Source organism: Triturus cristatus, chromosome 7 (genome assembly GCF_964204655.1).
Source record: "Triturus cristatus chromosome 7, aTriCri1.1, whole genome shotgun sequence".
Lineage (NCBI taxonomy): Eukaryota > Metazoa > Chordata > Amphibia > Caudata > Salamandridae > Triturus > Triturus cristatus.
In genome coordinates, this window is record NC_140590.1 from 284,042,827 (window position 1) to 284,060,624 (window position 17,798).

The 17,798-nt window shown below is 46.0% G+C and overlaps 1 protein-coding gene across 1 annotated transcript in view; it reads left to right on the forward strand.

The window, feature by feature from the left end:
- The first annotated feature begins 3,425 nt into the window (after nt 1-3,425).
- The window catches only part of GYS1 (glycogen synthase 1), a 187,395-nt gene continuing 173,022 nt past the window's right edge, over nt 3,426-17,798 (forward strand). Inside the window, exon 1 of the mRNA XM_085616284.1 lies at nt 3,426-4,073. Within this exon, the coding sequence (XP_085472410.1) occupies nt 3,956-4,073 (118 nt within the window). The 5' untranslated portion in view covers nt 3,426-3,955. The remainder of the gene's footprint in view (nt 4,074-17,798) is intronic.

Consider the following 17,798-nt stretch of genomic DNA (forward strand, 5'->3'; position numbering starts at 1 on the left):
TCCGGGAATTCTTCCTTCCACCGCTGTGCCCCCTGGTCCGGACCGTCGTCGGTCATGAGCACCTGCGTGCGTCCCCTGGGTTCAGTTTTATTCCTAACTCCCCCTGGTCCTTCCAGCCCAGTACTGATCGTCCTTTCTCCGCCACGTATAGTTTTCCCTTGCATGTCCTGCCCTTGAAGTCGAAGGTGAGAGGGCAATACCCTACCATGGGTATGGGATCCTCGGTGAACGTTACCGGATGGATGTCCGTCGGTTTGAGGCGGTACTTTGTACGTGAGGCGAAGTCTTCTCCCCATACCTTCCTCCTTATGATCGTGTAGGGCGACCCCGAGTCCGCCACCATGGTGACCCGTTCTCCTCCTATACACATGTCGCACTTCGGTTTCTTCTCCACCGAGCTCTCTATGACCAGTATTTGTTCTTCTACTATTAAGATCTCGTCATCTTCCTCGGGGTTCTCCTCTTCTACCCCTCTGCCTGTCTCTTGTGCCACATACTTCACTTGTTGCCGCGGGGCTTTCCTCCGGCATACTTTTTCGTAGTGACCGAGCAGCCCACAGTATGCGCACTTCGCCCCGAATGCCGGACAGCCCTTGTCGTTGGTGGCATGGGTACCACTTCCGCACCTGTAGCACGCATTCGTACTCCACTGTCGCTGTCTTTGGGGTCTCGCGTTACGGGCATTGACCCGTTTGTAATTCCTCGTGCCTTGTTGTCCCGTGGACGCCTTGCTGTCCATGACTTTCCGATCCTCCACTTTGCACACGGCTAGCTCTGACTGGCGTTCTCGCTTTGCCGCTTCCGCGCACCTTCTGGTCAACTCAACTTTCTTCACCATGGATACGACCGTTTTCAGTGGGGCATCGCCGTTGGCCCACAGTTTATCTTGGATGGACGTGTTTACCGTGTGCATGATGATTTGGTCTCTGATTAGCTCTTCCTGCAAGGTCCCAAATTTGCACGTCAACGCCAGTTTTTGCAGTGCCGCCACATATTCGTCGACCGTCTCCCCTTTGTTTTGTGCTCTGTGGTAGAAGTTGTACCGGTCAATTGCAGTGCACACCGCCGGGCGGTAGTGGGCATCCAGGTCTTCAATTGCATGTTGGAACACGTTGTCGTCGTCCGCTGGTCTCACCTCCTTCACTAGGTCTTCGTACACTCTTTGTCCCGCCGGGCCCAAATGATGGAGCAGGATCTTCTTCTTCCTCGAGCTTGTGAATGCTGTCTCGCCCTCCTCTTCTAATGCCGCTATATAATTAAGGAAATACCTCTTCCAATCTTCCCATGGCATCTCAGGTTCCCCGACCTTAGTGAGGAAGGGCACTGGATTTGTCAATGAAAACGTTTGCGAGCTCATCTTCCCGCCGGGAATGTGGCGTTGCCGGCTTGCGGCGGAATTTCCCGGCAAACTGGGCGCTTGGGCGCTTCTGCTCTCCCTCGCGTCGTCCAGGCCGGACTCTTCTCTGTCCGAATGGTCAGCACTGGTGTCTGCCAGCTTGTGGGGTCTTCACTCCCCCCTTCGGGGAACGATTAGCGCTGTCCTGTCGCGCTTGGCGCGGTTTGCCGGTGCGCGCCCACTCACCAGGCTCACTTCCTGTGGCGGTGTCCAAGCGGCGCCTTTTCCCCCGCACCGCGCGCTCTCCGCTGCTCTGCCGCGCCCCCAATGGTATCCTCCGATGCCCAGCTTGTGCTCTGCAGCCACGTGGGTTTAGGGTGCGTGTGGGGCCCCCTCGTTACCACCTCGTCGCCATTGTAAGATCGTGGACTCTCACTGGAGCAGGCATATAGGACACGCACACAAGCTGGGAGAGGTAACTCTGTTTATTTGTACCAGTTATCGGGAGCGCCGGAGCGGAGCTCCTTTCAGGTTGAATTTGGCGCGCTAATGCCGATCGCTAGAAAATGGCCGCTACAGGATGTCCGCTGACGTCACACGCAGTGTGCGTCGCAGACTAGACCGCTACACCACAGAGAGCATTCACACATTGTGTAACTGTCTCATTTTTTTTTCATTTGAGTACACATTTGTGCAGCGATGGGGTAATTTGCAGCAGGGCACAATAGGTGTTGTCTGCAGCAGTGTCAGTGAGCAGCACATCATAGTTACAGTACATTGTTTCCTTTTCACACAGCAAACATGCATTCTTAAATCAGACAGCATGACCCAGTGTGTAGTAATTGGACAGCTCTTCTATCCCTGGCGGCCCAGCACCCATGATAATGTGCTGCATAACTACACTCTTATAAGGTCCAAAAGGCGAGACCTATTGGCTAAAATAGCCTTCGTGCCAAGTTAACGCAGACACCACTGTGGTGCGCGCAGCCAATCATCAGACTGACAATTGGCTGTGCCCACAATCCTGGCAGAGCTGCCAATCATCCTTTTGAAAGTCTGTAGAACGAGACAGAGTTAGAGGCTACAAAAGTAGCATCTGCGCACTGTAGATGGAAAAAGACCTGCGTGACTCTCGACATTGTGCAACAGAAGCCTTTCCGCACGTACTCCACTACCACTTCGAATGACTCGGGATGCAACCAATGAAACATTCGTACCAGTATCACACCTTCTACCACCACGATTGACAGTCAAGCAAAGCAATCGAAACAGTAACGCGCCAGCCAGTCATATTTCAGCCTACCAGAGGAGTACCAACCCTGTCATCGTCTACGGCTCTACGCCAACCGAATTCCTAGTTTTCAAGAGCGACGGAGACTTAAACCAATCAGACGGTTTGTCATGTCTAACACCACCTTAGAGTGCTGCGTTCCGAGGCTTGTAACCGTGCCAGAAATCGTTATTTCCTAACCCAACTGAAGTACCTCCGGCACGTATGAGGCTTGTAAGAGCAAGCATGTACCGCAGCCAATTAGCAGAATGGAGCAGCGACTTAAGGGGCGGAGTTTTTAAGCAACTCTCCCATTCGACTCCGCCTATGGCGGACGTGCAAACAAATCTAAGCACGCACCCTGACCAACAGAAGCCACCTTAAAGCTTAATATCTGTGGATTCCTGATAACGTGAAGAAAATTAAATAAAAACAGAGTACAAAACAAAATTGACTATTAAATCGTACAAAAATTATTTGGTCTAAAAACACTAACTGATAACTACAACACTCGTGCAATTTTCAAAATATTGAGGACATGTCTAATTTAATGTATGTGTACATGTTTTGTCTTTTCGGTTTTATTTAACTAAATTCAATAACCCCCCAAATTTAGCTTGAATCACGTTCATAGCGATACCGATTACCCTTCCAAGATGGTCACTTTGACAACCAACCACAGGGGGGCGCTCCAGCCCTATACCTGTATGCGCTGGCTTCCTTATAGCAGCAGAGCGCGCTTCAGTTCTACCGTGCAATGAGAGCGGAGGGGTCTATCTGACAGAGCAAGTCAGCTGCGCAAGCAGGGGGAGGAGACCTGGGGTGGGGACAGTCCAAGGGCAGCAGCGCAAGGAGGAGGTTCAGTCAGAGAGGCAGGCTGCTCTCAAGGCTGCTGGGACGCCCGCTGTTCAACATAGCTCTGCCTGCTCCTCCAGTGCTTTGGTGCTCAACTGTGCCTGCCTCCCTCCTCCTGCTAAACTGCCTGTATTTTTCTGTGAACTTGTTGACAGCATCTCCCCGTGTTAATCTGGCTGCATCTTGTAGTGCCTGAACTATAACTAACCCCGACCTGCCAATTTCGGCGCCTGACTGCTTGCTGCCAACCGTCTTTGCTCATCCGCTTCTCTTTCCTTTTCGCTACTCCCTGTGCACAGAGCGGTTATTTCTCCATTTTGCGCTGCTACTCTTGCCCTGTCTTCTGCTTGGTTGCCTTCTCTTCCATTTGGTTGCCTATTCTTCAGTCTTTAACCACCTGCTTCTCTCATTGGCTGGAGGCTGCCTTTCATCCCGGTTGCTTTGCAGCGTACCAAAGGTAGAAGGGAAGTGGAACTCGAGTTCCCCCAGTCAGTATGCCGCTGACCCGGAGTCTTTCGGTGACCTCGCTTACTGGCCTCGAGGACTGGGACGATGAGCTGGACCTGGAGAACACCGTGCTCTTCGAGGTGGCCTGGGAAGTGGCCAATAAAGGTAAGGTATTGCCTCAGACTGCTCACCTGTAGGGTTTTGGCCAATTATTGTGGCAGCCTTCATGCCCCTTATTTTGTCGGAGGATTCTGTTTTACAGTTCTGGTCTATGCAGATAACACAAGACCCCCCTACTGGGTAAACACCACACACCTTTGCCTCAAAGTGTCATACTGTGTCACTCTCGGTGGCCCCGTCGGCTTTAATGGCGTCTCTCCCCAAGGTTTTCACATCTGCCTGTTAAAATATTAACTTTTTGGACAAAATCTATAAATTTCATGCTTGTGGCCTTTTGGACATTGAGAGCTATACCTCCGTTAAATGGGCCTCCACAATATGACCTTGGCGCAAATGGTCTGCTCACGTTTTAAATCCAATCCCCGTTTAGCTAGGTCGCATGTGCAAATTCTAGGTTGACAAATGTTTTGGATAATTCCAAGCACTGATCAGGCTGCCTATTGTCAGTTGGGTATGTGAGGGTGGCAGGTGTGGTGCGGTGCGGTGATGTGGATCATGGCCTTATGTCTAGTTTAATACTAAGCCACTTGGGGCAGCCTCATTTCCAGAACTGTTTAAACACACAAAATGATCCGGCACTCCACTCAGTGGTGACACGTACTATAAATAACAAACTTTCAGATCCAAACAGTAGGTCTTTCTATGGCTTTTCTTTTATTCAAAATCTTCTTTTTAAAGGAAACGAGGTAGCCAACGCGTTTCGTCCCTAAGGACTTCTTCAGGGCCAATAAGTTTCCAACATCTGTTTTCTATTTTCAAAATAAAAATAACTTGCGGTATGTCAACCACTTTCGAAGGACTTCTTATATAGCGAAAACTCAGTTGAATTTAACGTTGGTTTGGGTCCCAAGTCTCCGGAGCGTTATCGATAATTAGCTCACTTTCCACATCCATAAATATCAAAGGGGTGGCATTTTAACCTTTAACCACATTGCGGGACACCGACAGGATGCTCACGGACATGGCAGAGGATTGACCGGCTACTACGAGTTACGAAAGGTTAAAATGCCACTTGTAATGTATTTTGGTATGGACTTGTGTCCAGTAAGATCCAGTCCACTGGGAGGGCCTTTTGGTAAGTCCTTGTGTCCATTATGATTGTAGCCACTGATGGTGCCGTTGGTTAGATTTGTGTCCACTATGATACTGGCTTCCAAAGTACCTTTTATTGCCTTTTAGGGTACCTCTAAGTTTAGTGTTATCCTCCCCACCAATCTTGCCTCTTGATCATCATCCTCATAGTTTTTAAAGGTTGCTAACGATCAGTGCAGGCAACGATATGCTTGAAAGCAGAAAATAAAAGTGCACCCAAATAAATTAATCTTTAGGGCCTTCCTAAAAGGACTGATATCCTCTCGTGTTCAGTATGATCCTGGCTACTGCCATTGCCTCTATGTGTACCCTCTTGTGTCTGGTATCGTTTTGTTAACTGATAGTACTTCTTGATGCAACATTCTGCCTAGACATTGTTGCTTCTTCAATTTACTATCTGCTTAAAGTGGCCTTTGTCACTGACGAAACCTTTCTGCTCCCGCAGAGGCCTTGGCTGCTAACGCTGCCCATTGAGGCTAGCACCAGAGTCGCACTGATCAGAAACCCAATATTTCATAACTTGCGTCATCTTTTGGCTCATGACATTGTAGTAGTGATACCCGCACATTTTAGTTCCAAGATCATGTTATTGCTTGTGTTTGCACTAATAAGCTCTTCACAAGCTTTTGCCACATTTTCTGTACAGGATTGAATCCTTCAGTATCTCCACAGTTCACCCCGATGTGACACCTGGCGACTCCTTTCACTAGGGCCTTTCTTTGAAAACATCTTCCCCCTTGTTCAGCCACTCGCTAATGTGATCACATTATTCTTCCGCAGAGACTGACTGCTCTTTGGGATTTTCGGCTTACAATGATCTATAGAGGTTACTTCATTACTGTTGCCTCTGCTTTCCGTTTTCATTCCAGTTTATTATTATTATTATTATTGGCGTGGTTAGTTAAACCATTGCAACATTCAAATAACATCAACACCTTGTTAATTAAAACACCGAAATGGAGCAACTTCACACTTTCATCAGAAGGCTCAGACCTGGTATCTCCGGCCGTTTAAATACACAAATAAATAGATTTTAGTCTCATGGAGTGGGGAATCAATTTAGTAAGAATAATCTGTCCTGTTTTGTTAACAGTTCTAAACTTTAGGAGACTTGCAGATGATGCATCTAGCTGTCCTCTTTATTGTTTACAAATCTGGAATCTGCCTCCGTTTATTAGTTGAATCTAGTCACTACCCGAGGATGCTCTCCCTTGAAGGAAATATGAATACCTTCTGACAAGTTTGGTTGCTATCCTGGACAAACAGGAGATAAAGCAATTTCCTAACATAGGCTATTAAAGAATTGTAGAAAGGCCTATGAAGTGTCGTGTGGTAAGAGAATGGGGGGTGGAGTCGTGTGGTGAGAGAATGGGGAGTGGAGTGTAAAGTGGTTCGATAATGTATTTTATTTGTGTTGGATGTATCTGTACTGCACATCACTGCATTGCTTCAATTCTCAACTTGATATCCAACTTGTTTTGGGAGAGACAACTCGCCTATCATCCATCTAATGTGAAGCGATCTCTTAACGGACATGTCACGCAATTTCATTGATGGTCCTAAATAGGAAACCAGAGTACTTTGGTCTTTGGGTGCTCGGACCCTGTGCCGCTGCAAGGTCATGTGCTCCGGAGCCAAAGATTAAAATACTTTCCTGCACTGTCTCCATATCATGTTGAGAACTTCCAATGGTGCTGCTGTGTCACACAAAACATGGGTTATGCATGGTGCAGCGGGGATGCATCCTGAGCGCGGTGTCATGGTGGCAAAAAGTGGTGCCCGGCATCCAATCACTGCACTGACTGACAGGGAAGTAAATATTTAATATTAACAATTTCTTTATGTGGTAGGGTTTCTAGGAAGATTAATCTGCAGCCCTGGAAGTCTCTCAAAGGGATTGGACATTAGTTGAATGTAACAGAACAGTTGCTTAGGCATTTCCCAGTAAGTAGGAACAACCCATGTGCCTACATTAAGAACACAGAAATATACCACCAAAGGCAGCCATGTAGCACCCTGGCCCAATAGTGCAGTAGAATGTATGGGAGGTTTTCAGGTTATTTTTTTAGAAGCTAGGGGAAACATCTTGAATTACTTTCCTGACTGATCACCATGTCTGGAATTCTTTATGGTTAGAAGACAGAATCAATAGGCTGATGCAAACTAGGCGCTATGCGAAATTGGAGCTTGCCCAAACAGCTGCTCTATCTGAAAGCCGGGAGACCTGGGACAGAATCACTTAAATACCAGGAGCAGTTAGACACGACTGACTACCCCATCCCTGCACTAGAATCTCTTTTTCACTATAGGCAATTTTGCCCCTGGTAAGTCCTAAGGACGATAAGGTATCTGGCAGAGGGATAGTGACAACTAGAATGTGTCTACAAATAGTACTCCAGAACCATCTCGAGACAGGGGGAGTTTACAAAGCAGCTGCATGGGTGACCTCTGTGCATAGCTATGTGACTTTTTTGGTAGCTGAGCTGTAGTGCCTGCAATCTTGTCAGCTTGCACCTGCAGATCAGTGACTCTGTCCTGGGGCTACACAAAGTGTGCTGGTCCCCCAGCCAGCAGTTAGTGACCATAGCAACAAACAGTCACTGGTAAATAGAATGGCATCTCACTCGAGTCATGAGCCCCTATTCTCCAGAGTGGGAGGCCCCCGCAACTGTCTGGGCCGAGCTTCAAAGTGAGCCATTTTGTTGCAAACCCGCAGCTTCTGATGTCTTCCTAGCGTTTTCTGCATTTAAACATAAAGACCAGCGATGCACCACATTTGTGATGTTTGTATAAGTTAAAAATATATCCACCAAAGTCTGTATGAAATCTTCTCTTTATTAATGCTTCTTATATGCAAAGCAAAAACCAGCCAACTTGTTTCGTTCAAATGGGAAGGGACTTCTCCAGGGCACAGAAGTAGTGGGAGATTCTATTGGAAAGTCCAACTTGATAGTTCTGTTTAGTTCATCCGTATTAGCCATGAACAGGGAGTGTGGGAATTCCTGAAATGATCCATCCAAGAGAAAAAAAGAGTCATGCGATAAATGACATTTCGTCCTTGATGTAATTAAGTCTACAGGTGTGATCTATATTATGAGTGTATAAGAGGAAAAGGGCATGTCCTCCCCATGTGGAGCACCTCAATAGGTGCCGGTTGGCGTGAGCTGAAACATTCCTCCCGGTCTCAGGAACACAGTGGATGTAGGAGCAACGTTTTCTGTGTTCGCTTAGTTTCTGGGGTGAAGCACCTTAAAAAGCCTGGGAAACAATTACCGAAGATCACTTGATTTCATTTCTTTTCTGCTACTGCCACGCAGTGCATCTGACTAGCACAGTTAACAATATAATTTAGAATTATGCAAAATATGTTTAATGGCACCACAAGTTGGACATGCAGTGCTGCTAAAGCAAAGCTATTGAAAGAAAGGAATATCCTTTGGACAAGGCAAATTTTATACGAACAATGATCCCTCCACGCATTACATTAGAATCCGATCAATCACTTTTCCACACTCATTCGTCCATACTGAGGAAGATTGAAATGCATATAATCAGCAGATAAACAATACAAAATTCATATTAAAAAATTTACTTATTAATTATTCAAATTGCAGTTAATAAAGGGACCAAAAAATCAATGAACATGATTTTTCACAGTATTCATTAACAGCAGTCCTTAATAAAAAAACAAGCACTGGTATCAATAATAAAAATCAAAACAATAGAAAAACGAGTCACTAACACAGAGAAGCTGTAGGGCCATTCTGATTTACCATAGGAGTTCATTCCCTCAGCTAATAGAAAACTATTGGTTTAGCACACGGATGGTGGCTTGCCTCACCAAGAATAATGGGTATTTACCTGGTCATTTTGCAAGTATTTAAATATAAGAGAGTCAAGAGTTTGGTCTTGAGAAAGATGGAGATATAATTTACCCATCGAAACGCGTCGACGCCTATATAGCTACACAATCCGTAAATACGGGCGACGGTTAACGAGTACAAACCATAAAGTACCAGGTTCCACGCCCCATGTACTGTTAACACGGATGTGTAAATCTTTTAGTGACATATTGTATTTGTCTGTGATAGTGACTCTCGTTTTTTCTATTGTTTTTGATTTTTTTTTTTTATTATTGATACAAGTGTTTGTTGTTTATTAAGGACTGCTGTTAATGAATACTGTGAAATCATGTTCATTGATTTTTTTTTGTGTCCCTTTTTTAAATGTATTCTGAAAAATTAATAAATTTATTTGTAAATTTTTTAATATTGATTATGTATTGTTTATCTGCTGAGTATGTATTTCAATCTTCCTCAGTATGGACGAATGAGTTTGGGAAAGGAATTGATCAGATTCTAATGTAATGCGTGGAGGGATAATTGTTTGTATAAAATTTGCCTTGTCCAAAGGATATTCCTTTCTTTCACTGTACAGTGCCCTATTCCTTTGGCTTAGAAGGGGCCCCTCTTTCCTTTGGTAACGAAAGCAAAGCTAGCCAGTACATAAAATATTACAGAAACTACAATTGTTTGTGTAGCGGCTTCCATGCTGCCTTCCTCCTTGGTCTGCAATGAGACAGACTCCATTTTAGCATAAAATGCATACATGCTTTTTATTCTCACTTTATTGGTGACGAGCAGTGACGGCTGTATATAGGGGTGTGAAAGGAGTCTTTTTGACCAGAGTGGGGGTCTCTCCTTGATATGGCATCATGTTACACAAACACTATTTGATAAAGCTGATCTCATGTTTTCCAATACTGTGGTTTGTTTAGTAGGCGGGTTCTTCTGGGAGATGTTTTAGGTTTTTTAAAATTAATGCATGGCATACAAGTGGAAAAGTAGAGATTTTGATTAGGGGGCAAAACTTTGAGATACTGGGAGACCGCAGCACTGCATTCTTTTGCACACAGGGCTGAGTCTTGTGCAAAGCAAATCTAGGCTGCTGCTAAGGATGTCACTAGCGTGGTGTGCGTGCTTGCCCCTGCAAAAACAACACATGTATCCCTCATGAGGCGTAGAGTGGCATCAAACTGGTACGTCATCTTAGTTGTGATGAAATCTTGCACCGGTGTAGTTTCACATAAATGACTGGGTATGGGTACACTGGAACATCCTGGCTGCCTGTTGTGGGCTTCTGTGGTATAGGGAAGGGTGAGGAAAGTGGATGGATAAGCTCATTGAATTCTGTTACAGGTGGTGCTGGCACTTGGGTTTCCCTTGCACTGGAAATCCCCATGGAGCGGTAAAGCGTCTTCAAGACAAGGGCACATCTCTGCTCTTGAGGGACTAAGAAGGTAATTGACAATGTCTCCTGCTAATCACAGCAGGTAACATTTTTTTTCTAGTTAACAACACATAGAGAAAGCGCGGACCAGCTCTGGTTCTTCCCGTCACTGCTGCCTTCTGAGATGTCGTTCAAGTTTAGCTTCTTCGTGTCTGGTGCACAAAGAATAACTGCACTAAGATCACAGGTCACAGTGAAGCTGGAGTTTGATAGCCATATATTTGAGAACCCTCCTGAATAAAGATGGCCCTTTGTGACATCATCATGTTATCCTTGTTCTTCTTGCTATCCTACTTCATCACATGTACCTTAATTGAATTTACCAAACACTTAACTATCACGTCAGTGAGTTGTGGCACAAAGTTACTACCTATACCCTTTAATGTGGTGAAATTCCGTTCTCTAGTTTTAAGGCAGCTGTATCTTTATTTTGATTTCATTCGACAATAGGAGTTGGAAAAGGGCACTGCAGAGTTGACCTTTAAAATTATCTTTTCAAAGGCCATATCAGAGCACAAATTATGTTGGGCAATTTGGGGAAGGGGTGTATCCCCTGCATTTATCGTACAGTAATCAACAATACCCCAACCCCACTGCACCGGCTCAGAAGCCAGTGGGAGGATTGGGTGGGTCCAATGGAGGAAGAGGACTGGAGGGATGCGCTCATGTCACGCAAGATGGTCACTGCATCGGCTAAACCCCGCCTGATTCAACTATACTACTTGCACGCTGCCTATTTAACTCCGGTACACCTTAATTGAACGGGTTTTTACCCAACTGCCTCCTGCACACGCTGCGGCCAAGGCCCTGTGGATTTCTTCCATATAGTTTGGGCATGTCCCCAACTGGCACGGTTCTGGGGGGGCATTGAGGAGGAACTCTCAAAAGTTTTGGGGTGGGAAGTTACCCACGACACTCGCTCCTGGGGATCACAGATGGACTGGACGGATCTAGGAACCAGAAGCTGTTTTTTAACCCGGCTATGGTTGTAGCAAAGCGGGACATAGCCGCCACCTGGAAACGTCCAATTCCACCTTGCCTCAAGAAGTGGTGGGAGGGGGTAGACTGGTGTGAGACACAGGAAAAACCTATGTACGAAGCACGGGGATGCCCGAAGAAATACCGTAGGGTGTGGGGCAAATGGATGGGTATTATGGATTAAATCTGGAATGTCTGCTAAATGTTTATACCAAGCTAAATCTAGTGGGGTCTTGCGTTGTGATCGCTCGTCCAACTGATTGGGAATTGTCATCTATAATGTATTGTGCTGGTTTCTGTTTTAATGTCAATCAATAAAGTTGTTTATCCCCCCCCCCCAAAAAGGCCATATTGGCTTTAATTTGGTAAAGAGATTTGCTCTCCGAGAGTGCAATGTAATCCTGTCTAGTAGTAACTGTCTATTGCTCACAAATGTTTTGGCAAATTTAGTGGAAGGATTCTGCCTGGTTTCCCATTGAGAGTAGGACGGGCTGCACTTGCTTTCATCAAAGACACCCATGATAGACCAGAGGTAAACACTTCTCTGTTAGCTAGGGTTGTGGAATTTAATAAAATATGTATACGTCCATGGGACAGGTTGCTTCGTAAATCTACTTATCCTGTAAGAAAATCCACTTGCCCCTTTGGTGTCACGTAGTGTGGCGTCACGTAGTGTGGCAGCAACCTTGTTATATAAGACCTTTGATTATGCCAGGGCTCATACTAAAATAGGGTTTGCATACTAGCAATTCCCTTATTTTGCCACCTTTTTGCAGATCTACATACTGGGGCTGGAGGTGGTGGTAAGCAATAGCTCCAGTGCTGAAATACTTTTAAGTCTTTGTGAAGCAACTAACTTGCATGTTTTAGGGGTTTCTACTTGCTCTTCTCAAATCTTCTCCCATACTGAGAAAAGTTTGAATATTTTTCCTGACAAGGGCACATGCTAGTGATTACATTCAGTTCACAAATACTTTCTAGGAATTCGATTTTCTGGCCTACTTTTGTAAGTTCTTGTGAATTCATGAAAGCCGTAAATCTGCACTTTTCATGGGTGCACTTTTGTGACTTTTTTAAAGAATTGGGAACTTAATGAGGTCCTGGGTTAACCAAAACCTTTGTTACTATTACATTTTTCTCTCTCTATTGGCTGGTTACACTGTGGGTGTCTGTATTCTGGTTTTCTACAAAGAGAATATAGGCACACAAAAGAGTTTTATTCAGTGCCAGGGACTACTGCGGCAATGTGTTCTTTTTGAGATCTGAAAATATTTTTTCTTTTTGCCAATATTTATTATGATGTGGGCCTGGCAGCTCCCACAACAAAGTTTTACAAAAAACGTGTCAAAACAAGACACGCATTAACAAAATCAAAAGGCTGACCACCAATGACAGATCAATTGGCGCTACCAGTGCTTGTTCCCCACCCTATGTTTCTCATAATCTTTTTGAAACTGATTACACTGATTTTCCATTATGGATATTTTCGGGAAATACTTGCATGCATCAACACATTTTACTAAATGATGCTTCAAAGAAATGGTACCTAAAATTTTACAGTAGTTTAGCCAAAAGTTGCTTTTTTTTTTCCTTGTTGCATTTTTTGTTTATTTTGAAAGCAAAGAATCATCAGTCATGCCTTCAAGCGTCAGCAAATATTTGCGTTTAATCAGAGAGCAGTCTCAGAACATTCTACATAGCCTCATCTTGTTAAACTTTACAAACATGTGTACACATTTTTATACTGAAACCACAATCGCTAGTGCAGTCTGAGCTAACAACATTTCCTTAGAGCGCTCACACTAATAATAAAGGCTTTGCTTCAATGAACCATAATGACAAGTTGGAACAGCATTAGCATATGAAAACAAATATTACCTTAACTGCTGACAATGCCCTTCCCTGATCCATAATGTTGTGTTGTAAACAGGCAGCCAAAGGTTTTGTGCTGCTGGGGGTTGGGCCTACTTGTCCAAAGGATAAAATAAACATTAAAGCTTGTTGTTCTTGACCCTAAACAATATGTCCTGGGTGTTGGGGTATAGGAATTCCACACCCCTGTAAGTTATCCATTAAGGGGTTATCTTTATATTTGTGAGGCCATTTTGTTGGACTCTAAGGCTTGTATGAGGTTACTGGGAAGAATCCTTCATAGCTACTGTTATTTAACACTTATATGCCAGGATGCAGGTCACAGCGAGTTGATTTGATAAACTCCAGAAGTACTCCCTACTCTCTGACGGTTTGGTTCAAGCAGTCCATTCTTAGTCAAGGAGGTGGTATGTGTATATAATGTATACACCGTATGGCACAGTAATTGTACACCCTAAACAGCAATGTCAAGTTGGAGGGAAGTTTTTTTTTTTTTCTCTTTTTTCTTTTTTTTTTTTTTTATCTATGTAAAATAAGAATAGAGCAGTTGAGGGACGATCTATAGCATAAACCTGAAGGCTCTAGCATCTCTGGAGGATTGACGTACAATCCCAAACAGTTGTAAAGCCTTAAGGAACTAAACCATCATAGACTTTGGAAGCCTTCAAGAATCTCGTGGAATTCAATTATTTTTTTTCTCATCAGTGAACCAAAGGGCTAAACAGGACTTAACCTTCTAGCCTCTTCCCTTTTTCGCAGCAAACCCTCTGTGGGTTTGAAACCAAACACCAATAACTAAAACATCCATCACCCAAAATTAGAAATGGTATCAATCCATGGCCTTTACCAGTTTTTATGGTGGTCTAGGCTGAGTGATACTCTAATCTATTTGCTGTGTATTGAGGGTAATCTGGTATTGTAGGCAGTGGGCAACATTTCTGCTCCTATGGCCCTTGACTCTGTAGAGGTAGCAACCTCAAGCTCTTGAGGCTTAATCTAGCAAATTATCTAGGGTTAGGAACTCCGATAAGTCTTGACACATTAATATGCCGTAACTTCAATGTGCTGTTGCCAGGTTTAACCTGAAAATAACAGATATTTCTTTACCTATAGCTAAAAATTGGTCAGTTAAAATGATACACTAAAAAAGCAAATGGGCTTGACACCGTCTAGGTCCAGGGTATAATCCCCAAACACAGTTCTAGCGCGTACACACTAGGTTGCTATAACCTACATAGCATGAGTCCCTATTGGCATCACAAATATGTGGGGAATGGTTCTGGTGTTCTTTGGAACCCATTTTTAGGTCTTGCGCCTAGCGTTGCAGTGCGTAGCACTGCCCGCGCAGCGCGAGACCTCTTGTACGGGGTTCTGAAAGCGGACCATACACTCTTGCGTGTGGTTTTGCTTTCTGGTGCTGCCATTGACTTTAGCGTGCTTTAAAAAATAAAAAGGCAGCACGCAATTGGGCAAAGGTGGGCGCATGTCCCACCTTTGCTCCGCCCATTCCCGTCGGTGTCTGTTACGCGCATCAGCACAGCACAGACAACCGGCTCCCTCGCCCCCGCTCCTATGTGATGCGTGTGCACCACTGGTTTCGATTCCCGCACCGCTCCTCTGTGGTGCGCGCGCACCACTGGTTTTACAGGGCTTTCTCCTGCCTGCTGTTGGACATGCTCTCCTGTACTGCACGCCAAGTTTGTTTATGTTTGGGAGGGCGTGGGGGGCTTGGTGAGGGGCATAGCATAGTGTCTCTTAGATGGTTCTCGGCAGCAGACTTCGCTCCGCCCCCTCCTCACACGGTGAAGTGATTTTGTAAGTTAGCAGGTATGGAGGATGCTGAATATAGAATATTGATTTGGATTTATTTACAGCTTGACAGCTACTGTAACACGAGCTACATATGCAAAATAATACTCCAGGTGGGCGCTATAATACTTAGGAGGCCCGTATTTTGGTGTGTGGGCCCTGGCTTGTGGGTTCACTGCTGTCCACCACCCAACCCTGTCAGTGCCCTGTTATTGTTGGTCTGTTGCTTATTTTATTAACGCCAGCAGACCCCAGGTTTTCTGCTCTATCATTCTACCTTCTCCTATTAGCTGGTAAAGTTAACTAGTGCATTTGACATTGAAGGATTGGAGATTTGTACTGGTGCGGCCCAGCTAGGCTTTCTGTGTGTAGAGGGATCATAAGTGCAGTACACGAGGAGTCTTTGAGCTCACTGACGGGTTACAGTCGGAGGCAGTATTTGAAGATTTTATGAACCTGCAAATCCCGCTTCTGTGTGTATTTCTAAAGACTTTGTAAATCAGGTCTCCTGCTTGGATAATAAAATTGCCATTCTTGATTAATTAACCGGAAGAAAGAAAAAAATCCATCAATCTGAGGGTGGTGGCACTGCATATCTTTTGAGGGAATTGACTTTTTCACAGGACTAAATGATTACTCTGCAGACTTTACAGAGCCATCATGGGATCCACTGCTTTCCTCTTTAATCATTTCAATAAAAGTCTATATAAGTGTGGTTAAATTCAGAGTCTGGGTCAGTGGGTTATTGAAAGTACTCCTGCCTCCGGGAACATGCCGTCAAATGTGTTCACTTTGAGGAAATGAACTACACTAAATGCACAGAGAGACAGGCCAGAAACCCGATCAGTGAGCACTTCACTAGAGAGTCCTACTCCGGGTATCTGAATGGGGGTGAAGTGACACACTGGCCCAAATACTCCTGCAGCCCTCACACTTGCTGCTGAGGTTGTGCCTTAACACACCAGCGTAAGCCTCGCGCACCGGCATGCGTCTCGTGCCCTCTTGCACCGGCACACGTCTTGCGCCCTTTTGCACCTTGTGTACGTCTCGCGCCCTCATGCACGCGGCCTCTGGCTGGTTGTTGTGACCCCGGCAGGTGGCTCCTGTCAGAAGTGCTTGTAAACGGAAAGGACACGCGCGCGCCATTGTTGTGCGTTCAGGCGGCGGTGCTGGGCCTTGGAGCTGTGCGGCTCGGGGGTAGAAAGCGCCTCTTTTAGAAGTGAGCTCATTCTCGAGGGAGGGAGAGACGGTGCGTGTGCGCCGCAGCAGCCGTCCATCGCAGGCCCGGTTTGCACGAGATTCACGTGCAGGAGTGGCCCGGCTCTGTTCCATGGCTCAGCTTTGGTGAGCCTGGGCCTGGGCTGATGGACTCCTCCGACCCCTACACCCCCACTAAGTCCTACTCTGCTGTGTGTTTGGGGCACACCAGCACAGCAGCTGACGTCCCCCCGGCCCTCCCATCACCGACAACACCTGAGTCAACTTGCACGCTAGCCCAACTCTCGTGAAAACCCCTCCATGTATTTCCTTTTGCACAAAGTGTTGGGACGCAGGACAGTGCCTAGACACTGTGCACACAATCTCCCCATGGGGACGTGGTGCTCTCACATGTGTTGAGTGTACGAGATTGGTATGTACAGGTCATGCTTCTCGCAGCCTGCGCCTCCTGTGGCAAGTCTGGTGTGTGTATGCGTGAGCGGGGCACTATCTGTACGTCAACTAGCTATGGAGACACGTCACTGCCAGAGTCTGATGGCTGCGCCTTATGTGGGACCTGTGCTCTGCCTACATATGAGGGGACACTCTGCACAGGAGCTCCCTCTGCAGGGACACGCGTCTCTCTCAGATGTCTGCCAAAGGCTGGCAGCCCATCCCTCCTGTGACATCTGCGAGTGAGACACTATCTGTACATGATGTCAGGTCTGTGAACATGTGAGTGTGACGCTATCTGCACAGGATCTCCGTCTGCAGGGACACTCGTCTGTCTCAGATGTCTGCTGGGAGCTGGCAACGCGCCTCTTCTGTGGGGCCTGTACTCTGTGTACATATGAGTGTGACACAACATATCTACTCCTGGAAGGACAAACGTCTGTCTCAGATGTCTGTCGGAGGCTGGCATCCTGTCCATCCTGTGGGGCCTGTGTACATGCGAGAGTGACACTATACATGAACGCTCCCTGTAAGGACAGGTGTCTCTCTCTCAGATGTCTACCAGAGGCTGGCAGCCCGCCCTTGCTGTGGGGCCTGTGCTCTGTGTACATGTGAGTGTGACACTATATATCTACCCCTGGAAGGACAAACGTCTGTCTCAGATGTCTGCCGGAGGCTGGCAGCCCGCCCCTCGTGTGGGGCCTGTGCTCTGCGTACATAAGAGTGCAACACTGTCTACACAGAGTCTCCCTCTACAGGGACACGCATCTGTGTATTTGCGAGTGAGACACTATCTGTACATGATGTACCACTGGAAGGACATGCGTGTCTCTCGGATGTCTGCTAGAGGCTGGAACACCGCCCCTTCTGTGAGGTCTGTGTACATGCGAGTCTGACACTATCCTCACAGGATCTCGGTTTGCAGGTACACATGGGTATTCACTATTTTCATAAGGACCGTCCACCCTGCCAAGATGCTGAACATGTCTCGTGTAATTTTCACACCCTGGGACACCTTCA